Raw genomic sequence first — 24567 nt, forward strand, 5'->3', positions numbered from 1 at the left:
TATTAGAAATGAGCTTTATAGATAAAGTGTTATGATTGATGTTATTGTTTTATTTGTAGCAATAGATAGCGATATAGAAATACTAAATGAAAAATAAGAATAGAAAGAATATAGATATATAAGAATTTAATTTTAATATTATAAGGGTTATTGTTTTTACACACTGTGTTGTTTTAATTTTTCTAGAACCTGTGGATATGCATTAACTATTTCATTGAATTTTTCTGGATAGGATTGCTGAAATATTTCTGGATCACTACCTAATGCTATAAAAAACGTAGCAGTGCCTGACCTAATAACCTCAGTAGCAATATTACAAATCTGTAGAGCAATGACAAAGGAGAATGCAATTAGAGGACCATTGAACCCTCCTGTATCATTATAACTTGGCTTGGTAAATCTCAAGTATAAAAAAGCAAATAAAGCAGCAATATAACTTACAAATAATCCATAAAAAGCCAATGCAGTATTGATCAAATTGTCATTGATTATTGCATCTAAGCCCTTTTCTCTTATCATTTGCCAAGTTTGTTTAGATGCGTTTAGATAAGATTCCCCATAAAGGGCAATAAACGAATATGCGTAATGATTGAAATATTGGACTAACCATTGTAAAAATCCTATGATTAAATCAATAATCCAAAATATGACATGCGATATATTTCCAAAATTTTGATTGATCATGAACGCATTTCTAACTAAAGTTAAAGTTTGTCTGAAAGTTTCAATTAAAGATACAATTAAAGATCCAAAGCAAATTGAACCAAAAGATGTTAACATTGCTCTTTTGAAGGATCCCATTGCAATCCATTTAGGTGTACCTTGGTCAGCTTTAGACATAAAATACCAACAACCATAGATTCCGGATATTGTACTATGTATTACGTTTTTGATAACCTCAGAAATATAATAACCACAGAAGAATACAAGAACTAATAATCCAATTAATTTGGAATTTGAACAACTCCCACCTGAAGTATTGCAGCCTGGATTATTTGGATCCGGATCATATTTCATATAGGTTGCTACAATGACCAAAGAAAATAAAATGGCAAATGCACCCGATATTATTGTACCTAATATTGAAACAATTAAAGTTTGAGGATAAGTTTTCATTCCATCAATAACTATCTTTAAGATGATAGTTGCCAATGGGATTCGACTTCTTATTGAATAAAAACAAAAGGCAATAAATAGAGTGAATACTAAAAACACAATACCAGCGGACCAATATTTTAAGGATAGATACATAATTGAAGTGCCTAACCCAGACAGAATATTTAATATTATGCCGGATATTATGAAAAATCTAGGATATAGACGACAAAGAACCAATCCAGTGATAGCGAATACTAAAGAAATACAACAAACAAATATCAAAAGAATTGCAGAATTTGTATTCATCGTATTTGTTGTAGATTTTGTATAGATACCATGACCCTGTTGAGAATAATTTTGTGACCAAGCTCTTAATGTTAGTGAAGAAAGTACTATGAAGGCGCAACAGACAAAAATAAAGAATAAAGTAAATGGCCAATCATTAAATTTTGAATTATACTTTGTCTTTCTCGGAAAAACTTCTTCATATGTCATGATAGGTGCACCTTCAACGTTTGCTGATAAATTATAAATAGGATTTTGTTCAAAATGGTATTCTTGTTGTGGGACACTAGGTAAATATTCTGGCACATTGCCATTAAGCGAACTGTTATCCTGATTTTTATTGAAGTTTTCATTATGTAAATTTTTTGCAATAGTGATCCCTTCAACAAGATGATTGTTGTTATCATTGTGATTATTGTCACTGTCTTTAGTGTGAGCAGACTCTACAGGAGCAGGGGTGTTAAATCTTGAGGGCTTTTCCTTTTCCATGTTTCTGTGTCAATGTTAAGATTAAAAAGAATAATAAATGAATAATATATATATCAAGTATTGTAGTATTATGTATGTTTGGAGTATTTTTAGCTAGAATATTTTTCGTTATTTTTAATAGAATTAACTTGGTATAGGAAGTAATTGAAATAAAAATAAAAATAAAAAAGACCAGTAGTAAAAATATTAAAAGGAAATCATATTAACTTGTCTATCTTTCCCTTCATCTCGATCATATATATTAAAAGAATATTGGTATACCTTAAAATATAAGAACTGTGAAATTAGAAGAATGAATAATACTCGACCTCAATTTGAATCCAAATTGATTGCTTCCTAAATAAGGGTTGGCATTATTTATTTAGTTTTTTTTTTTTTAAAGGAAGACACAATCATATAAGACAAGGTGAAAAAAAGAGGTTTGGAAACTTCCTCAGCCAGGGGAGTGTTCTTAGGTGAATATTTGTTTATATGCTTTTGTTCAGAACTTTTACAGTGTAAATCTAAAATAATAAATGATTATTAACAGTTAGAAAGCACCTAAAAAATACTTTTAACGGTCTTAATATAAAAAAAAATGGTTAAAACAAATAAAATTTATTTGGTTGCTTGTTGATATAAGTAAAGTGTTTTTTTGTAAGTATGATATTAATTATATATAAGTACTTGCAAATTGTATGGTTGTTGATTTTAATTAGTGAATCAACGGTACAATTCTTGTTATCAAAGAATTAAAGAGATAAAATAAAAAAATGTTAATTTTGAGTAATATTTTCTTGCACTTTCTCCCTCAATATTCAAAGGCCTCTACACCAAGTTTTTCAGTAATTTTTTGCTGGAATGAATCAATATTCATACAAAAAATAAGTCATTTCTCCATGCAGAATCTCTTTAACTGAGTGATTTTTCACCAACATGAATCTAGAAATTGCTTGAAACTACTCACAATGTGGATTCAGAGTTTAGGCCGTATACACTGTATGCAAATAGAGATGATATCTCCTTTATTGTTAAAATATTTCCTTTTTTTAAAAAAATATTTGCATATATATTCAGATAATATAATATTATCTCTACAATGTAAGAAATCTTTAACTTTAAAAAAATTCCACCACAAAATATTATTCTATCTTACTTAAATATTATGAAAGAATTGGAATACAATAGTTAACACTAAAATTTAATTAGAATTAAAGAAATGGAGTTTAGGTTTTTTGTAATGATTGTCAACAACATGTTCTAGTTGGAAATTCGAAATTTTAGGATACACCATATGTCGCATATTGAATGTTTAAGTGAATAAAAACAAAGAGTTCATTAAATGAAACAATACTGAAATGCTTAAGTACGAAAAGTAATTCCACTAAAAGAAATAAATAAAAGGATAAACACATAAGTGCATAAATGGATTAACAAAAAAAGAATTTGTAAGAATAATTAGTAATTATGGCAGAATTTATTTAAAAAATTATTAACTTCCAATTTTATACATAAAGAGTCACTTTGTTAGCATGTTAATAATGTGATTGAGGTTAGTTTATCATAAGAAATATTTTGATTATGTAAAATAAAAAAAAAGGAAACTTATTTTAACTTTCTATATATAATGTATTTATAAATATTTATTATTGTTCTGAATATTTTTTTTTTTCAATATTAACATTATCTAGATTATTTTTTTAGAGTTCAAATTACAAAACTGTTGTTGTAAAATGAATTGGAGAAGGATTTTGAAGTTAATGTTAGTGCTATAAGATTCAAATAATTTATATCATAGTAATATCTTATGTAGTAATATAATATTATTACAATCTGTCGGAAACTGAGAGTTTGTTACTGTCATTTCCATACAAATTATTTTTAATTAGTTTTTCTGTATATTATGTGATGTACGGATGTACCATAATATATGGGAAACCATTTTATTTTTCACCAAATATGTTTTTCACAGATTTGAAGAGAAATGAAAATCTTAAAAGAAGAATCAAAGTATATAAAAGAATTTATACTGTATACACTATATAATAAGTATATACATGTATTTAATACAAAAATAAAATAAGCATCTGTAACTTAATGATATCTGTCATTACCATGGACTTTGACAGTTCCAAATTCCAAACCTATCTTTAATTTTATGTATTAGTCTTATTTCTTTACTGTGTGTTGTGGAATAGAATAGTTATAACCATCAAGATTACATAAGATCCTGAATGAATCTAGAACTATTTATTGTCTTAATAAGCCATACACGTGCTACAACATTAGATGCTGCATAATAAAGAGATCGGATTACATAAGATTTTGGCAAATCTAGAATTTACCGATTGTTTTAATAAGTCCCACGTGTATTACTAATCACCATGATTAGAGAATTGGGGTGCAGTTCTAATCCACTAGTGCACCTAAATTAATGTAATAAATTTTAGGGTGAATCAGTCAAGTCATTAATGTACTAATCTGAATAATCGATCGAGCTCCAGAAAACATATAAAAGGACAACGTTTTCTGGAGATAAAAGATCATCTTCCATAACCGTTTCTTGTAAATAATTTATATATTATATATGAACAAAAATAGAACAACAAGCAAGTAACAAGCAAGTAACTTTGAATAAATATATTAGCTCGATATAAGCCGCTCAATATATAAGACCGTTTTAGTAATTATATTATCGCCTATAATTGATTACTGTCTCGATTACTTGAATGACTATTAATATTATTTGCGCTTTCCTGGAATACACAAAGAATTTCACCACCTCATAGTATAGCACTGTGTATAACCGGTTGGTTTCGTGGTCTAGTTGGTTATGGCATCTGCTTAACACGCAGAACGTCCCCAGTTCGATCCTGGGCGAAATCAATTTTTTTTTTGCAGTAAAGGGAGGAATAAGAATATTGCTATTGATTAACCAAAGGTATTTATATTATATAATTATATATATTAGAGCAGTTTACAAAAGCTGCCTTTCACAACCAAACATATAGTGACATATAAGAAAAGGAACCTTTTAAACAGTATCATTCGTGGAAATGTCATCACGTTATAGAGTAGAATATCATTTGAAAAGTCATCGAAAAGATGAATTTATTGATTGGATTAAGGGGTTATTGGCTACTCCTTTTGTATTACATGCTGTGTCTCATGATGAAGAAGATACCGATGATTTGACAACATCTCAAAGAATTAAGTCGCAATATGCAGAGATTTTGAAAGATGTGGAAGAATTGATTCTGAATAAGATTGAATTTGACAAAAAAAAGTCAGACAATGACGAGGAATATTTGAATGAATCTTCATTAGGAAGATCACGGTTAAATCTCTTAGTTCCATCAATTGGTACATTTTTCACACCATTGCCCTTGGAGAAGGCATTTCTATGGGAGGATTCAGTTAAAGCCATCTCTGCTAGAAGAATGGTAGCACCAAGTTTTAATGATGTTAGAAGATTATTAAATACTGCACAAATATTTCACTTTATCAAACAGAAACGGTTGGGTCCCAGGTATGGCAAACCTTTGAGATTGGTCACATTTGATGGTGATGTTACATTATATGAAGATGGTGGTTCTTTGGTCGCTAAAAATCCAGTCATCCCCTTGATTATCAAATTACTAAAATATAATATATATGTAGGTATCGTTACTGCAGCCGGTTACGATGAAGCAAAAATATATGAAAAAAGATTAGATGGGTTAGTGAAAACTATTAAGCAATGTAGTGATCTAACATTAGAACAAAAGAATAATTTAACCATTATGGGAGGTGAATCTAATTATTTATTTCGTTATTTTGAATGCGATAGTGATAGAGCAGATACAGAAACAGATGGAACATACAGTGATGCAAATAGAAAAACATGTGGATTCCAATATATTAATAGTGACGCCTGGATATTGGATTCTATGAGGGAGTGGAAAGATTCCGACATTCAAGCAACATTAGACTTTGCTCAAAAGATTTTGAACACATTAAAAAAAAGGTTAATGTTACCGGAAGAAACAACAATCATTAGAAAGAAAAGAGCAGTGGGCATTGTACCAGGTAGAATTGTTGATGTCGTGTCTGGAGAAGAAAAAGTTGTAAAGCTTACTAGAGAGCAATTAGAAGAGATAGTGTTAACATTACAAAGTACCTTAGAAAATTACCCACCAGCAAAGAGAATCCAATTTAGCTGTTTTGATGGTGGAAGTGATGTCTGGTGTGATATTGGAGGGAAAAATTTAGGGATTTATGTTTTACAACGATACTATGATCCGCAAAGCCCAATAGATCCATCACAAACGTTACATATTGGTGATCAATTTGCTCCGATGGGGTCAGCTAACGATTTTAAAGCAAGATTGGCAGGTTGTACATTATGGATAGCATCTCCTGAAGAGACTGTTGATGTTTTAACAAGATTAACAGAGGATTGAAGACGTTTCTTATTTTAATTATTCAAATTAAAAGTTTTTAAAATTATAGGATTCTTTAGGATTATTTTTCAAAACTTTCAAAAGTTAATAGTTGCGAATTGACCTTAGGTATAATACAGATTGCTATACAGTTAGATAACATTAGCTTTATTATTTAAATCGAATTTAAGGCATTTAGCAAAACTTATAAGAATATTTTCAGTTAATGTTGGGATTTTTAAAGCGTTAAAATACATGATACTAACAGGAAAAAAAATAGTATTTCTATTTGTTTTGATGTTTTAGCCCAACAAAATTATATTCATTTCTGAAACTGTTTAAATTAAAATGGTATTATGTACTGAATATTTAGAATTATATCTAAAAATATATATATAATTACTCCTTCTTGATCTTAGAATTCTTTGGGACTCTTGCAAGGTAGTAGAAGAAGATACCTGCAAGGTAATTAAATGCAATGTAACAAATAAAAATACCCCAATTTCTCCACCTATTAGAATAGTGACTACTGACTGTTGCTAAATATTCGTTTGTTGAAGAAAATTGACAGAAGTGACATACATCAGTAGCATCCGAATTAGTTAGATAACCGGCTCCTGTCATTGTTATAAATGGTTTCATGTATTCACCACATGTCATTCCATTAGCTGGGGTAAATTGTAGGAGTTCATTCTTACTGCAAGTAATTGGTACATTGGCTACACCAATGGCAAGCAGACCATCAATCAAATATGTTAAAGGTGATACTCTATACATGAAAATCCAGAAACGTGGCATAGCATCTGGAGTAGCCATCACACCACAGAAAGATAAAGACATAGTGAAGGCAAGAGATGCTAGGTTGGCTGCGTTGGCAGCAACTTCATTGAATGAAACAGCTAAAAGACCCATGGAACCAACGTATACAAAGAAGGCCACTGAGAATAACCAGAATAAAGCTCCTCTTTCATGTAATTGATCTGCATATGAGGCATTAGAGTAGAAACCGATTGGATAGTAATAGATAAAGAAGGCAATAGTACCGGCAAGGATATTCCATGGAACTTCAGTTATAATTTGAGAAACAATAAATGCCTTCCACGAGAATGTTCTTGATGGACGTTCTCTGGCTTCATACAAATCTCTTTGTTGGACAAAGTTTGGTAGGTATTGTTGCAATAATGGATTGAAAATACATACAAACATGAAGATCGATAACATTTGATTTTGTAAACCTTGCAACGATCTATCGGCTTTGAAGAAAGTGAAACCAATGAATAATTCATCCACAACAGTTAAGAAGAATTTCGACCATAGGTATTCCGGTGATCTCCAATATTGTTGGAATAAACGAACAGTAACCAGTTGAATTTGGTATAAAATACCAGTTGCAAATTCAGATAATTTCTCATCATCATTAGAACGTTTGCCGGGTAGTTCTCTCTCCATACGATCTAATTCTGCATGTACCGCTTTGTATTCTTCAGAGTTTCTCCATACTTCATGGTAATCTTGGTTTGCATGAGAACCGGGAGCAGCACCAACAACTTCTAACATCCATTCGGCTGGATTAGCATCTGGAGGACATTTAGGAGAACCATGGCTTTCAAAATAATCAATTAGTGTTTGGCATCCTTTACCCAAATCACCGAAATACACAGTCTTACCACCTTTTTGTAAAAATAATAGACGATCAAATTCTTGCATTAGAATAGCAGATGGTTGATGAATAGTACACAAAATAGCTTGACCATGGTTGGCCAATTTTCTCATTAATTGACAAATAGACCAAGCGGTTTGGGAATCTAGACCGGAAGTAGGTTCATCTAAGAACACTAATAATTTTGGTTTGGCAGCTAATTCAACACCAATAGTTAATCTCTTTCTTTGTTCCACATTCAAACCTTCACCGGCAACACCAACAACGGCATCAGCATACTTTTCCATCTCTAGAATCTTGATAATTTGTTCAACATAGGCATTCTTCTCAGAGATGGGGATTTCTTTAGGTTGACGTAGGTAAGCTGAAAATCTTAAGGATTCTCTGACAGTAGAAGTTTTCAAATGTAAATCTTGCTGTTGACAATAACCAATAGATCTTGGGAAAGATTCATTTCTTGGAACACCATCCACTAAAACATCACCAGTAATTACACCCATAGTAACTCTTTCGGCTAAACAATCCAATAAGGTTGTTTTACCAGCACCAGAAGAACCCATTAAGGCTGTCAAAGTACCTGGTTTGACCCAACCGTCAACATTATTAAGAATACGTCTAGTCTCATCCTTAATTTTGACATCATAACATAGGTTCCTCCAATGAAATATAGCCTCAGACTTACTCAAACCAACATTCTCATCACTTTCCTCAGAAATCTCTTCAGATTCATTTAACATCTTTTGATCAGTCATGGAGTTGTCAACGTTCTTTTCGATATCATTGACATCTTGACCATCCTTTTTGATTTTACCCTCTTTTTTCCATTTTCTAATGACACTAGCTGGGAAGACTAAAATTTCACCCTTTTGCTTAGCACCCTCATTAAATTCACAAATAACTAAGTAAAGAATAAAGAAAAACACTGCGTATGCAACACCAACACCAAAGCCTCTCCACTTATGCTTGTGTTCGTAACCGTAACTAGTCTTGATGTAGTCATCACCAAGAACATAATCTTGGCCTGGGATAGCGCCACGGGCAGAACATATTCTATCAGTACCAGTAATATTGGTGTAGGCAGGACCATATGGGATATAAAGAGAACACTTATATCTAACATCATGGAATTCATTGATCATTAGAGATTCGAAAAGATAGGATAAAGGATTAATATACCAAATCCAAGTGGACCAACCTAACATTTTTGTCTTTGGAATAGCAAAACCTGTGAACATAGCTAAAGCTAATAACAGAATAGATGCAGGTACCATGGCTTCTTCAAGTGTTTTAGTCACAGAACCAACACAACGGAAAAGATGGGACATGGCAAAAACGGCAACGATGTTGATCAACAGATAGAAGAAAAAGACACCACCATTTCTTCTAAAGTCCACAAGAAAATAGAACACAATATTAAAACAAACAGCAACAGCAGCTTTAACCGGAACTTCAGAAAGGATAGATGCGAATGCGTCTGCACTAGGATGATACAAGGAATATGTTTTATGCTTTTCTGTAATTGGTCTTGCTTCATAAAGAGAGAAAATTTCTAAAAGACATGAGAATGCATTGAACAATATAGCAAAGAACATGGCAGCACCACGGAAATAGAAGGAGTTTGTACCGCCCTTCTTCATAACTTTATAGAACATGGAACCTAAAATGAAAGCCATTGCAGAGTTACCCAAAATCATAAACAGTGGAACACCAGGATTATTTCGCATTCTCCAAAGATTTCTTTTTAATAAATATCTAACTTGTAAACCATAACTGACGGTGTATGGAGAATCCGGTCTAGCTCTCTTAGATTGTTTGGCGACATGTGCCTCTTTGATAACATTACGGACGCTGTCATCGTTATTTGTTAATCTATCATCGATTTCTTGTAATAATTGTTTGTATTCTGGAGAACTCAACCAATAATCGTACATATCTTTTGGAGTTTGTGGAACAGGAATTCCCTTTTTAATATATTCAGGATTTATAATTCTTTCTGCGGGACTTGTGACAGCGGTTAAGAAATCAGCAGTAGTTTGTCTATCAGGGGAAACATATCCCATTCTTTCAAAATATTCTTTTGCCTTTTTTGCAGAACCGTAATAAATTTGGTATCCACCATCTAAGACACAAACTTTATCAAATAAATCATAAGCGTCCTGAGAACATTGATATATAGCAACAGAAGCAGCGGCATTAGAGATAGTAGCTTGGGTCTTTAGAGCACGGATAAATTCTAAAGCAGTGGCAGAATCCAACCCTCTAGTTGCATTATCCCAACATTGAAATTTAGACCCACATATAGCGACTTCAGCGATAGAAACACGCTTTCTTTCACCACCTGACACACCTCTGACCAAATCATTACCAACTTTTGTATTTCTTGTGTGAGAAAGACCATATGTAGCCATATACACTTCAGTTACGTGTCTAGCCCATGCGTCTCTACTAACACCTTGTATTCTATTTTGTGGCGTCTTTAATCTGGCGACAGTGTATAAAGTTTGATATACGGTTAGATGAGGCAAATGAATATCAGCTTCTGCATTGTAAACGACCTCCCCACGGAAATGTTTTTTAATATCCTTTGGTGAAAGACCGCTGTATGATATTGTGGAGTCCTTACCCACGTGGAAACCATGTGTATTAGAAGAAATAGATTTTAAGAATGTTGTACAACCGGAACCGGGTCTCCCCAGGACAACCATCAATTCGCCTGGATCTAGATAACCATTCATTGGTTTTAGAATCTGGAACAAATCTTCTTCCTTTGGGGGTCTTGCCATTCTATAAGCTGCGGATAGCATTTTCCCAGGCATATTTAAGACTGTAGATTGATATTCTATATCTGTAGATTCACCGGATGCAGTTAGATTTTTCCAAACACAACCGAAAGAATACGGTTTATAATACTCAGGGTCAGATGAGGCCAATTTAGCCATATTCTTGACCCAAGCTACAGAAGAAAAATTACTGGATGTTGGGTCTAATTTTTCATTATAGTCAGGTTGGTCGACATTCGAAAATACGGGATTTATACCTAGATTGGAGGATGCTATGGAATGGGTCTCGTCTATTGAATTAAGATTGCTTTGACTTGTTATAGTTCTTGCTAGATCTCGTACTTGTTCTTGGACATTGCTATCAAAACCTTGATATGGATGTTCAATAGATTCAGCAGAACTGTTTGCAGTTGATTCAGATTCACTAAATGAATTATCCTTTATATCTGAGCGAAGAGACATGATATAATGGAGTTATATAAAAGATAATTGTTTTGAACGGTAATAGTAATAAAAGTAATAATAATTATAAGTATACTCGGTTTCTTATGTTTTTTTCTTATTGACTTGTTGTTATAATTTATATAGCGTGTGTATGTTAAAAAATAGACAGTGTAGTGTTTTGCTTTGAGAAAGTCTTTTGATTTATATATATATATATATATGTATATAAGTACGAGTATATTACAAGAATACAGACAAGAATATGTATTATATTGATCTATATATTTTGATTTGTACTCCTGTCTGTATCCTTTATATATATTAAATAAATATAGTCATTTTAATTAAGTCTTCGAAAGCCTGATGTTAGTTAGCTACCGTTATTTTCATCATTATTGTCCTGAAAAGAAAAAAGAATTTTCTGTTTGATGAAGATCCGTGGGAGTAGCCATGCTTATAAAAGAACAATATACGTTTTAATATTCGGACTGATATCTATTTCCGTGGAATAAAGATTCCACGGAATGTATATTGAATTTTTTTTTTGTGTTATGTTGTGTTGTTCCGTTCAATAATCAAATATGTACACACACTTTTTCTTTTTTCTTTTTTCTTCTTTCTTTTTTTTTAATGCACCCTATATTAAAAAAAAGAAAAAACTTTTTTTAAGGTAAAGAAAACACGTAGAAAATGAGATCCTATGTGATGACCGTACTCAATAAATTGAATATTTCTTTCTTTCGGGGCTTTTTGACATAAACCCTATTATTTTTTATTCAATAAAACAAAAGAAAACAAGTGAATGAAAAAAAATTTTTTTAATTGAATTGTTTTTTGTTTTCTTTTTTGGAGAAATTTTACAAAAGAATGCATGCAAGAGAGTGAGTTGAGAAAGGAAAAGAAAAGAAAAAATAGGGAAAAATAAGAAAAAATATATTGTTTCTAAATTTAGTTGATGCTCCTTGCCTTCTTCTTTCCCTCCTTCCCTTTTTTTCCATAAACAAGAACATTGTTTCTTTGTTTGTTTGTTTTCTTTACACAAATAAGAAAATTTTAAATAAAAGTAAGTGTGGAGAAAGGAGAAGGGGGGGGAAAGAGAGTGAGAGAAAAAGGCGACCTTTCCGCGGAACTGTTTTCCTTCTACAGGAAAGTCCATAGGTCCCGCGGAAAGTATATACAAGGTTTGAATCAAACCCATTATATCTGATAAAAAGAAGATTTTAATGTTGATGTTGGCACCTTAAAATAAGTGAATAAAAAAAAAAAGGCTTAGGAAAATATTCCAATAATAATTACACGTATTTCTTTTTCCTTTTTTTTTTTTTCTTGTAATACATCTTGGATATTGTTGTTATTATTACTATTACTACTGTTATTGTTATTTGATTTAAAAGAAATCTATGGTAATTTGTTACGATTGGGACAGCTAATTATTGAAATAAGAAAAAACGTAAAATAAATGCTAGAGTAGGGAATAACATGCAAGAATATTGAAAAAGCCATAAATGCAGAATTCTTTATTATTTATTTAGACGTATTTCAAGATAAAAAGGAAAAAAAGAAAAAAGAAAGAAAGCCAATTATATATACATATATCTTTCTCAAGTTAATTAACACACTTTTTGGTAAGCAAGTATCTAATCATTATGTTAAAAAAAAAAAAATGATTGTTCACGGTAAAGATGCTTTAGTTTTATTTCCTGGTATAAGTTAATCATGGAAGAGGAATCAAATGTTTAAAAATGAGCCGAGATCAAATAAATTTCGGTATTCTGGGAAAGAAAGAAAGAAAAGAGGAAGGGGAAGGGGAAATATATACAGGGGAGAAAAAGGAATGTTAATTCTTAATTTATTCCGTGGAAATATATTGATATAAATCGGACGTTAAAAGATGGTTCTTTTTTTTTCTGTTATCAAGACGACTTTTTCCCTATTTTAACGGAGAAAGTAAAAGAAAAGAAAAGAGAAAAAAAAAACGGAAGAAAGAATGACTCAATTTTTTTCCGTGGAAATCACTCTTAAAGAACATTCGGTTCCGTGGAAAAAATACCCAAACGATTTTCTTAATATAATATAAAATAAAATAAAATAAAATAAAATAAAATAAAATAAAATAAAATAAAATAAAATAAAATAAAATAAAATAAAATAAAATAAAATAAAATAAAATAAAATAAAATAAAATAAAATAAAACGGCAGGAATTTCAAACTATTGTTATTCTGATAAATTTGGATTTCTTTTTTTTGATTTTATAATCTTAAAAAGATTTAACAAATATGTATTGTTTTTTATTTTTAGTGTGTGGCGTTTACTTTTATTCCCTTATTGTTTTAGAAGATAGAAAAACAAAGAATCCTTTGGAATGGAATCTCTCCTTAATATTTGTATGTGAACAATTCAGATATAACTCTTTCTATTAGTTATGATATATTAATAAAATACATACAAAGAAAAAGAAAAAGAAAAAAAAACTTGTTTGAAAACATGATGTAGAATGTTGATGTTATTGACATGATCTTATCTTCTCTTATCTTATTTTATCTTGGCTTTATTTACGTAACTGTCACCTTTATTTTGTTTTAAACATGATATCATTTTTCTGTTTTTGTTTATTTCAAATTGAACTGTGTTTTCATACCTTTTTTTTTCTTTTCTTTTTATCCAAAAGGGCAGAAAGAAAAGCTAATAATAGTGTATCACTGTTATTAAAAATTATCATTTATTATAATGCCACAAATACATATTTAACATAAATATGTCATTAGTGAATATCACAATATTGTTTTTTTATGTATTATTATTTCGCTATATAGTGTTATTCGTTCATTTAATTTCTTGTTGGCAAATTTGATTATTTTAAATAGTTAATATTATCAATACCTCTAATAATAAAATATAATAATGATTTTGTTCTTGTTGAAGAATCCCGTGTCATTTGAGAGATATTCTAAGGGTAAGTAAGAGTTTTTTTTTGTTTTTTTATTTATTTATATTAGGTTTGATATAATTTACCCACCCATTTATACCAAAATTTTTTTTTTTTTCTTTTGGAATAAGGAACACTTTTTGTTACAAAAAAAATATAAAAAAAAAAAGAATGAAAGAAATATAAACAACACAAATCATCATCTGTAAAATAAACAAATCCAACTTTTTTTTTTTATTTTATTTTTTTTGTAACAAAATTACTACATAACAGCAGATCATAAGAAACCTTATTTTAAACTGTTATTAGATAGTAAATTAAATAATTTTTAGTTGTTGAAATATATACAATTAGAAATATCTTTAATGTAATCTAAACTCAATGTATCAAATAACTTGTAAACGTTATAAGAAATTCTATTGATAAACATTCAAAAATAAAATGAATTTCATCTTGATACTCCAGTTATATCAAATAAGAGATCTGAATAAAATAATTAAAACTATTACATTATACATTTTCTTGCAGATTTTTTGACAAGAATAAAACGTCTCCAGTAACTAACTATATTACTGATTAGAAAAAAAACTAAACATTATATATGTATATGCATGATATGCTTCAATGAGTGGTTCCTCCTCTCCTTCTCACTCTTTCTTAAAATCACATAAAATACTAAAATAAGTTTAAAATCTATGAGCATAGACTTATAAAGCCAAATATTCATCCACAAATAAACATTTTTTAAAATTAATTGAGTGATTATCTCTCGACAATACTAAAAAAACAAAAATTTTGGAATATTCAATTCAAGTTATGAGAAATATTTCCTTAAAATGTCTAATTTTTTTGACTTTTTAATTTGAATATCTTATACAATCTACACTATCTAACCCTCCTTCTTTAATGCATTTTGAATCATACATAAAGTTAAAAGGGATGGAGGGAGGGGAGAGACGTCTCATATATAACTAATAATGATTATTTTTTTTTTTTCTTTTTCGAAAAATGAAAAATGAAAAAAAATAATTTCATAGAATTTAATTAATAGAAGGGGGAACAAAGATTTGAACTTTCAAGTGTTAAACAGAGAGTACATCACCTTATAAATAAACAAGAAAAAAAAAAAGAACATTTAGTCCTACTTTGGGATATTCCAATCAAAGTATATCCAAAATCTTTTGTATAAACCTTTCTTTTTTTTTTTAAAAAAAAGAAAAAGAAGGCTAACAACAACAGATTCAGTTTAAATCACCCTGTTCAGATAGATATCACTTTTTCTTTTAAGCAATTTACCCATTTACTTATTTTTATCAACTATCTCACTGATAATAAAGAACAATATGTTATCCGCTATATCAAGAAGTCTGCAGTTTGTATTTGGTGCTTTATTACCGATTCAAATAACATTAGAGGTCATATACTTATCTAAGGACTGGCCAATACCTATGCTTGAAACTGCTTCATATACTTTACAACAACAAAGAGAAAAATTGTCACTACAACTTTTATTACTAAAATATTGGACTATATATGGATTAATATATTTAGTATTACCTAATTCACCATTCTATTTCATATTCCATTTTGTTCCGTTTGAATCTATCGTATTATCAGTACTACAATTAATTAGTTTAAATGAAATATTAAACCAGTTTAGCAAATTTATTGAAGAACAAGACAAAATTATTGCTTTTTTACAGAATTTGGATGATCCAACAAAAAGTAAATTTTCAATCTTATCAAATATTATATTCACTACAATCAATTTAAATAATAAAGAATATATTGCCACCACTTTCCTGTTTGGAGACTATACAAAACTATTAATAACATATGCAAGAACTGTGCTGTTACCGAAGACTAATTATATTAATATTGTATTTGATTCAATCATTCAAGTTATTACAATAGTGAAATTATACATACAAAGGGAACAACAGAATTATGAAAAGTTCAATAAATATAAATGGGACAACACTAGGACCAGGAGTGATAGTTACAGATATAACGAAAACAGTAATACTTCTAAAGATGACTGGGCAAATATGAATGCTAACAATGATGAAGCTACTTCAGGTGAAACATTTCAAGAAACTTTAAATAGATTTTGGACTGCATTTAAACAAGAATACAATAGAACAACTGCAAGTTCTCAAACACAAACCAATAATTCACCATCACCATCACAAACATCATCATCTGCAACTACTTCTGGTACACAGTTTAATGAACAACAAACTTATGGCAGTAGGAAGAATGCCACCCCTGATGATTATGAAATTATTGATAATGATCTTGATTAGAATTTAGAACACTATTTGTTTTTTTTTTTTTTTTTTCATCACAAAATAAAATAAAACAAAACAGAGCATTGAACATTTATACATACACTCATGCATGTACTAATACTATGGCATCACTTTTATATGCTTAACTAATAATTTCACTCCTCTTTATAAAATTATATATTTATTATACTAATAGTATTCCTTTACGAGGGGTTGCGTTGAAAGTGATAAAAAGATATCACTCTATACGGAATAGGAAAACTTTTTTTTTGTTTTTACTTTTATTTTTTTTTTCTTTGAATAGAACATTAAACATAAATTAAAAAGTGAAAGAAGGAAAGTGATTGAGGGCGAAATTTTTAGTTAAATAAAAGATCTGTAAGCAATTGACATTAGAGGTTTCAGAGGATCGAATATTGTATTTTGGCTATAGCTACTTCTAGTATTAACACTACTTACGCTTAGTTATATTAACTTCACATAAGATTAAAGAGTCCATAGGTCAATTATAACTACATTTATTACCATTGTCAATACCCTTCTTTTTTTTTTTATCTTTCACCTTCTATTCCTTTTTCTTTTGTTTTAGTTTGTTTTCAACAAGTCTCCTAGATTTATTGAAGCCTTATAAATATTAAGTTCTTACCATTTATTCTTCCTCCCTCTTTTTATCCTATAGTACCGCAATATGTCTAAGGAAAATTATTATGAAGATGATGAATATGGATTTGAAGATGAAAATGCACCAATCACTGCGGAAGACTCATGGGCTGTTATCTCATCCTTCTTCCGTGAAAAAGGTTTAGTTTCTCAACAGCTGGACTCTTTCAATCAGTTTGTAGACTATACTTTACAAGATATCATTTCTGAGGACTCTACAATGATTTTGGAACAATTAGCACAACATACAACTGAATCAGATAATATTAGTAGAAAATACGAAATTAGTTTTGGTAAAATTTATGTAACTAAACCAATGGTAAATGAATCTGATGGTGTTACTCATGCTTTATACCCACAGGAAGCCCGTTTGCGTAATTTAACATATTCTTCAGGTTTATTTGTAGATGTTAAAAAGAGAACTTATGAAGCAATTGATGTTCCTGGGAGAGATTTAGATTATCAACTTATTGCTGAAGAATCAGAAGAAGATGGAGAAAGCGGTAAAGTTTTCATTGGTAGACTTCCTATTATGTTAAGATCTAAGAACTGTTACTTAAGTGATGCTACTGAATCTGATCTATATAAATTGAAAGAATGTCCATTTGATATGGGTGGTTATTTCATTATTAACGGGTCGGAGAAAGTTTTAATTGCTCAAGAACGTTCCGCAGGTAACATTGTTCAAGTTTTCAAAAAAGCTGCGCCATCTCCAATCTCTTATGTAGCTGAAATTAGATCCGCTTTGGAAAAAGGTTCTAGATTTATCAGTCAACTACAAGTCAAACTTTATGGTCGTGAGGGCAGTTCAGCACGTACTATTAAAGCTACACTACCATATATTAAACAAGATATCCCAATTGTCATTATTTTTAGAGCTCTTGGTATTATTCCTGATGGTGAAATATTAGAACATATTTGTTATGATGTAAATGACTGGCAAATGCTAGAAATGTTAAAGCCTTGTGTAGAAGATGGTTTCGTTATTCAAGATCGTGAAACTGCCTTAGATTTTATCGGTCGTCGTGGTACTGCACTAGGTATCAAGAAGGAAAAAAGAATTCAATATGCTAAAGATATTTTACAAAAAGAATTCTTACCTCATATTACACAACTTGAAGGTTTTGAAAGTAGAAAGGCTTTCTTTCTTGGTTATATGATTAATAGATTATTATTGTGTGCCCTAGACCGTAAAGATCAGGATGATCGTGATCATTTTGGTAAGAAAAGATTAGATTTAGCCGGTCCATTATTAGGGCAGTTGTTTAAAACATTATTTAGAAAATTAACGAAAGATATTTTCCGTTATATGCAAAGAACTGTGGAGGAAGCTAATGACTTCAATATGAAATTGGCCATCAATGCCAAGACCATTACTTCTGGTTTGAAGTATGCTTTAGCCACTGGTAACTGGGGTGAACAGAAGAAGGCCATGTCGTCTCGAGCTGGTGTTTCTCAAGTCTTAAACCGTTATACTTATTCATCTACATTATCACATTTAAGAAGAACTAACACACCTATTGGCCGTGATGGAAAATTAGCCAAGCCTCGTCAATTACACAATACGCATTGGGGGTTGGTCTGTCCTGCAGAAACTCCAGAAGGTCAGGCATGTGGTTTAGTGAAGAATCTATCATTAATGTCTTGTATATCTGTTGGTACCGATCCAATGCCAATTATTACGTTTTTAAGTGAATGGGGTATGGAACCTTTAGAAGATTATGTACCACATCAATCTCCAGATGCAACTAGAGTTTTTGTTAATGGTGTCTGGCATGGTGTTCATAGAAATCCAGCTAGATTGATGGAAACTTTGAGAACATTAAGAAGAAAAGGTGACATTAATCCAGAAGTTTCTATGATTAGGGATATTCGTGAGAAAGAATTAAAGATATTTACAGATGCAGGTAGAGTTTATAGACCATTATTTATTGTTGAAGATGACGAAGAATTAGGCCACAAGGAGTTAAAGGTTAGAAAAGGTCATATTAATAGATTGATGCAAACTGAATACCAAGATATTGAAGGTGGTTTTGAGGATATCCAAGAATATACATGGACGTCGTTACTAAATGAAGGTTTAGTTGAATATATTGATGCCGAGGAAGAAGAGTCTATTCTAATTGCAATGCAACCTGAAGATTTAGAACCTCCATTAGAAGAAGGTGAAATGGTTGATGAATTAGATCCAGCCAGAAGAATTAAAGCTGTTCAACATGCCACAACATTTACTCATTGTGAAATTCATCCTTCTATGATTTTAGGTGTTGCTGCATCGATTATCCCATTCCCTGATCATAACCAATCTCCACGTAATACATATCAATCTGCGATGGGTAAACAAGCCATGGGTGTATTCTTAACAAATTATAATGTTCGTATGGACACTATGGCAAATATTCTATATTACCCCCAAAAACCTTTAGGTACAACTCGTGCAATGGAATACTTAAAATTCAGGGAACTTCCGGCTGGTCAAAATGCTATTGTAGCTATCGCATGCTATTCTGGTTATAACCAAGAAGATTCTATGATTATGAACCAATCTTCTATTGACAGGGGGTTATTCAGATCCCTATTTTTCAGATCATATATGGATCAAGAAAAGAAATATGGTATGTCTATTACTGAAACTTTTGAAAAACCACAACGTACAAACACGTTAAGAATGAAACATGGAACATATGATAAATTAGATGATGACGGTCTTATTGCACCAGGTGTTAGGGTATCAGGTGAAGATATTATTATTGGTAAGACAACGCCAATCTCTCCAGATGAAGAAGAATTGGGTCAAAGAACAGCCTATCATTCTAAACGTGATGCTTCCACACCATTAAGAAGTACAGAAAACGGTATTATTGATCAAGTTTTAGTTACTACTAACCAAGATGGGTTGAAATTCGTTAAAGTTCGTGTTAGAACTACAAAAGTTCCTCAAATCGGTGATAAATTTGCATCTCGTCACGGTCAAAAAGGTACTATTGGTATTACATATCGTAGAGAAGATATGCCATTTACTGCAGAAGGTATTGTTCCTGATTTAATCATTAATCCCCATGCCATCCCCTCACGTATGACAGTTGCACATTTAATCGAATGTTTATTAAGTAAAGTAGCAGCATTATCGGGTAATGAAGGTGATGCATCTCCTTTCACAGATATCACAGTGGAAGGTATTTCCAAATTATTACGTGAACATGGTTACCAATCTCGTGGGTTTGAGGTTATGTATAACGGCCATACAGGTAAAAAACTAATGGCACAAATTTTCTTTGGTCCAACCTATTATCAACGTTTAAGACATATGGTCGATGATAAGATCCATGCAAGAGCTCGTGGGCCAATGCAAGTGTTAACAAGGCAACCTGTCGAAGGTAGATCAAGAGATGGTGGTTTAAGATTCGGGGAGATGGAACGTGATTGTATGATTGCCCATGGTGCAGCCGCCTTCTTAAAAGAAAGATTAATGGAAGCATCTGATGCTTTCAGAGTTCATATCTGTGGTAATTGTGGTTTAATGTCAGTTATAGCTAAGTTAAGCCATAATCAATTCGAATGTAAAGGTTGTGACAATAAGATTGATATATATCAAATCCATATACCATATGCCGCCAAATTACTCTTCCAAGAATTGATGGCAATGAATATTACCCCACGTTTGTACACAGATCGTTCAAGAGATTTCTAAGCAAAATTGATCAGTATGATAGCTGGATCACATTATTTGATATCCCATGAATACATATAAATTGCCTCACTTATACACCAATAATGACTAGTTAATAGAATGATTTCACATTTTTTATTTTTACCAAAAGAAGAAAAGAACTATTATATTCAAAAATATTATTATTTAATATCAACCATATACATAACATATATAAAAAAGAATGTTTCTTACTACGTACAAAATAATAAATTACAATGTACTTTAAGTCGGTTTTAATCTATCGCAATTAGTTATATACATGAGTATAAGAGAGGTCCATTTAACTTTCACAGAGCAGAATATATAAATATAAACATACATATATTCAATTATATAATTTAAATAATGTTCTAATTACAAGAAATCATATTGTGTTATAAACTTAATATTTCTTTATTAGATATATATATACTAACCATCAGTTTGTTCCTTTAATCTTTTCTAGTTTTTCCATTACCAGTGGTTGTTGATTAGCAAATGCAGTAATATTGTGCATATATGGATTTTCTTCACCATCAAACACTTTTAATCTTTCTAATCGTATTTTACGTAATCTGTTTTTGGGTAACATACCACTAACAGCCCTCCTTAAAAGTTCACCATAACCTTTTCTTTCAGCAACAACATTCATGGGAGTTAACTTTAGACTACCTGGTCTACCTGTATGAGACCAGTAATTGCGTTGTTCCATTTTTTTACCAGTAATTTTTAAATTTTGACAATTGGTCACTACAACATAGTCTCCACAATCTTGAGTAGGGTGATATACAGGTTTATGCTTACCAATTAATGTTATAGCAATGGAACTTGCTAATCTACCTAATGTTCTATTATCCTTGGCTGCATCTACATGATGCCATATGCGAGCAAAGGCTAATCCAGTATGACCAATCTTTTGAGACATTCTTTGTTATATCTCGTATTTATTTTTCTTTTTAATATTATATTATATATATATATATACAGTAGTCTACCTCTACAATAAGCAAAAAAAATATGTTTTGAAACTCGTTAATGAACTACAAAAGGAGTGATAATTGTTTTTTCTAATCTATGACTCCTCCCCCTTCAAAAGAAATATTCTTGTGTTCCCCTTTCCATTTCCTTTTGGATTCTTCTCAGTTTTTTTTATTTTTTTTAATTTTTTTTTCACTCGCTTTCATATTTTTTTTATGTTTGCAAATCTCTTGAAGAAGGCAAATATTAAAGGTGGATTAAGATTTTATGAATTCTTTAATCTCTATCTCTTTCTTTCCTTTCCTTCCCTCTCCTTTTTTTTTTCTTTTTTTTTTGAGAATCATCCAGATCTATGTTCTTACACAAGGGATAATAATTACAATTCTATTGCATCTATTTTTTTGTAATCTATACCTATATATACTTTATTATACACTTAGGACATCTCTACATCACTGTAACCTTCCTCTACCTCACCTACACCAGACATTAGTACATGTTCCTTCACGTCATCCCTATTATTTCGAATCGACTTTCTGTATTCACTGTTATCACTATTAGGCATATCTTCTTCTTCAAAGTCTTCTTCGCTACTATCTTCTGAAATGCCATCCTCTCCATCTTCTATAAGACCTGCATCGTCTAGTTCTTCATTATATTCAACATCATCTTCATCTTCAATGTCTAAGCCGACCTCTTGTTCCTCATCTCCATACAAAGTCTCATCAGGTGTGTTATTTATTTTTAACCTATTCAAACTTATATCTAACCTTGTCTCTAATGCTAATAGTCTGTTCAATGTATTGCCTCTATTCCTTAATGTAGAATGCAAAGACGAAAGTGTCTTCAATAAATTTGGCATTGTAACTAAATAGCCGCCATGGATAATCAAACACCATTTGACCCAAACGTTCAATGCACCTTGTCTATGAGTTTGTCTGGCGATCCTTTCAGCCAACCTTTCTAATAATATCACAGAGAGACTCGGTTTTAGTCTCATTATAGTATCTCTAATGATTCTTTCATCACGATTATTTAAGGCATTTTCTAATAATGAATGGTCATTAGACTGCAAGGCTTGTGACAAAATAATTGTCACTGTACCAGTGACTGGACCTTTTTTCTTCGATTTTTTACGTGTATCACCACCCGAGATAGCCATAACTTTGTCAGCCAATGATTCAATTGCAATATGGTTTTCTTCATTTAATCTATCATTTTCAAGTTCTTTAGTTTCAAGTTCCCAACCCTTGATCAACTCTTCTACATGTTTAAAATTATCACCTGCAGTCACACTAACATTACCTTCTTTATATGTAATCACAGACGCAATATCTTGTCCATGTAAAGTGCGATCTCTTGATTGGTTGAACTTTTTAGTCGATATATTTAAAGATACAGGATTATCAATTTCAGTCCATTGTTTCCAAATCATTTGATGGAAATATGGGATTGTAGCATTTTGTAAATACATCACATTTAATGTATCTTTTTGAATAAAAATGTCAATAATTGGGATTTCGATGCCATTTTGATCATTTTGCAATAATTTTAATCTTCTTGAGGCCTGTTTAGATTTTAAGGCTCTTCTTTTATTAGTATTATTAATCAAGGGGTCAACAAATAACTCAACGATTCCATTCTCCGTGATTACTGCAACGGCTGTCTCATTGTCATTGACCATCTTAATGATGTCTGATTGTGCAACAAGAACAGACTTAGTGGAACCTTTATCTAAATCATATACATTTAAAAATCTATCATTTTGTGCGCCTGAAATAAAAGTGTCATTATTTAACAGTCTTAAATTATTAACTGGAGAGATATGGCCTGGATAGGTCATAATACACTCTTTGGTAACAATATGGATCAAAAAAATTTGGTGTGATGCCAATAACAATTTTTGATCGGAGATAACTAAAATTTTATTTAATTGAGAGCATCCATCTAATTTAAATTTATTAACTAATTGGAACTCTGTTAAATCGAAGTGATAAATATAGTCATTTGAATCAATGCACCAAAGTTGTTTATTTGAAAAGATAAATAAATCCTTAATTTTGTATGAGTTCTCAGTAGATATTTTAACAACAATTTCGTTTGCCAATGGAGAATATAACCAAATTTCACCGTTATTTAAGCCAATGAAGACACATAAAGTTTCGTTATTAGATAAAAAGGACCATTGTAAACAAGTAACCTTTAGATTTGAGTTGTCTAATAATAAAGCGTTTTCATTTAGAAGAGAATCATTCTGTGTTTTATTTACTGGTTCCACAGATATTTTTTGTTTATCCAGTGCGGTACTCACATAACATAAATATTGCCCTGTTGGATCGTATTGTGATAAAACCACTGGAGAAGTTCCATTTGTGAAAGACATGGCTTATCCTGTTGAATTTATTGTTTCTCTATATGTTAGTCCACTATTTTAATATAGCACTGATTGTTAAACCAATAAGAAAAAAGTAATAATAATAGCGCAGAAGAGAAATGGATATCTACCTTATATCAGTAACGATTATCTGAACTAGTCTTTATTTGCACAAAAATGGATAACAGGTGGCACAGTAACCCAACTACTACTGCTTTTGTATAGGTATATGTATCACACATCCCTCTGATTTTCAATCAACTCTAGAACTTTTTCAGCTCATCGCTTCCATCGACTAAAAAACGCTAAAATAAAAAAATTTTCCATCCTCGTCCAAAATGATTTTTAAGAAATAAGGCGAAAATATAGTATTTTCCATAATTGCTAAAGATTTGATATGAGGCCAGGTGAACTGATAAACAGGTCCATAAGTGGTAGTCATGACGAATTACAAGATCACTTAGACGGCTCAGCTAAGGTTAAATATTA

General features: G+C 30.9%; 7 protein-coding genes and 1 non-coding gene across 8 annotated transcripts; 4 read left to right on the top strand and 4 right to left on the bottom strand.

Annotated features, from left to right (window-relative positions):
* Nucleotides 1–156: 156 nt before the first annotated feature.
* On the bottom strand, nucleotides 157–1872 carry PNS1 (Pns1p; the record flags this gene model as incomplete). The annotated part of the gene is made up of 1 exon (XM_064859454.1): nucleotides 157–1872. One exon carries the CDS (start codon nucleotides 1870–1872, stop codon nucleotides 157–159), a length of 1716 nt encoding a protein of 571 aa, XP_064713697.1.
* A 2790-nt stretch (nucleotides 1873–4662) lies between these two features.
* PWA37_002904 lies at nucleotides 4663–4738 on the top strand. Its single transcript has one exon. It is a non-coding gene; the product is annotated as a tRNA-Val (tRNA).
* Nucleotides 4739–4907: 169 nt separating this feature from the next.
* On the top strand, nucleotides 4908–6293 carry ISN1 (IMP 5'-nucleotidase; the record flags this gene model as incomplete). Its single annotated transcript, XM_064859455.1, has 1 exon — nucleotides 4908–6293. One exon carries the CDS (start codon nucleotides 4908–4910, stop codon nucleotides 6291–6293), a length of 1386 nt encoding a protein of 461 aa, XP_064713698.1.
* Nucleotides 6294–6671: 378 nt separating this feature from the next.
* PDR5 (ATP-binding cassette multidrug transporter PDR5) lies at nucleotides 6672–11174 on the bottom strand (the record flags this gene model as incomplete). Its single annotated transcript, XM_064859456.1, has 1 exon — nucleotides 6672–11174. The coding sequence occupies one exon, from the start codon at nucleotides 11172–11174 to the stop codon at nucleotides 6672–6674; it is 4503 nt and encodes a 1500-aa protein (XP_064713699.1).
* Nucleotides 11175–15427: 4253 nt separating this feature from the next.
* Nucleotides 15428–16390, top strand: ATG40 (Atg40p; the record flags this gene model as incomplete). The annotated part of the gene is made up of 1 exon (XM_064859457.1): nucleotides 15428–16390. One exon carries the CDS (start codon nucleotides 15428–15430, stop codon nucleotides 16388–16390), a length of 963 nt encoding a protein of 320 aa, XP_064713700.1.
* A 673-nt stretch (nucleotides 16391–17063) lies between these two features.
* On the top strand, nucleotides 17064–20726 carry RPB2 (DNA-directed RNA polymerase II subunit RPB2; the record flags this gene model as incomplete). The annotated part of the gene is made up of 1 exon (XM_064859458.1): nucleotides 17064–20726. One exon carries the CDS (start codon nucleotides 17064–17066, stop codon nucleotides 20724–20726), a length of 3663 nt encoding a protein of 1220 aa, XP_064713701.1.
* Nucleotides 20727–21165: 439 nt separating this feature from the next.
* On the bottom strand, nucleotides 21166–21651 carry MRPL23 (mitochondrial 54S ribosomal protein uL13m MRPL23; the record flags this gene model as incomplete). The annotated part of the gene is made up of 1 exon (XM_064859459.1): nucleotides 21166–21651. One exon carries the CDS (start codon nucleotides 21649–21651, stop codon nucleotides 21166–21168), a length of 486 nt encoding a protein of 161 aa, XP_064713702.1.
* Nucleotides 21652–22140: 489 nt separating this feature from the next.
* Nucleotides 22141–24087, bottom strand: UTP5 (Utp5p; the record flags this gene model as incomplete). Its single annotated transcript, XM_064859460.1, has 1 exon — nucleotides 22141–24087. The coding sequence occupies one exon, from the start codon at nucleotides 24085–24087 to the stop codon at nucleotides 22141–22143; it is 1947 nt and encodes a 648-aa protein (XP_064713703.1).
* Nucleotides 24088–24567: the final 480 nt, after the last annotated feature.

This window comes from Arxiozyma heterogenica (genome assembly GCF_036370985.1).
Source record: "Arxiozyma heterogenica strain weizmannii chromosome Unknown scaffold_25, whole genome shotgun sequence".
NCBI lineage: Eukaryota > Fungi > Ascomycota > Saccharomycetes > Saccharomycetales > Saccharomycetaceae > Arxiozyma > Arxiozyma heterogenica.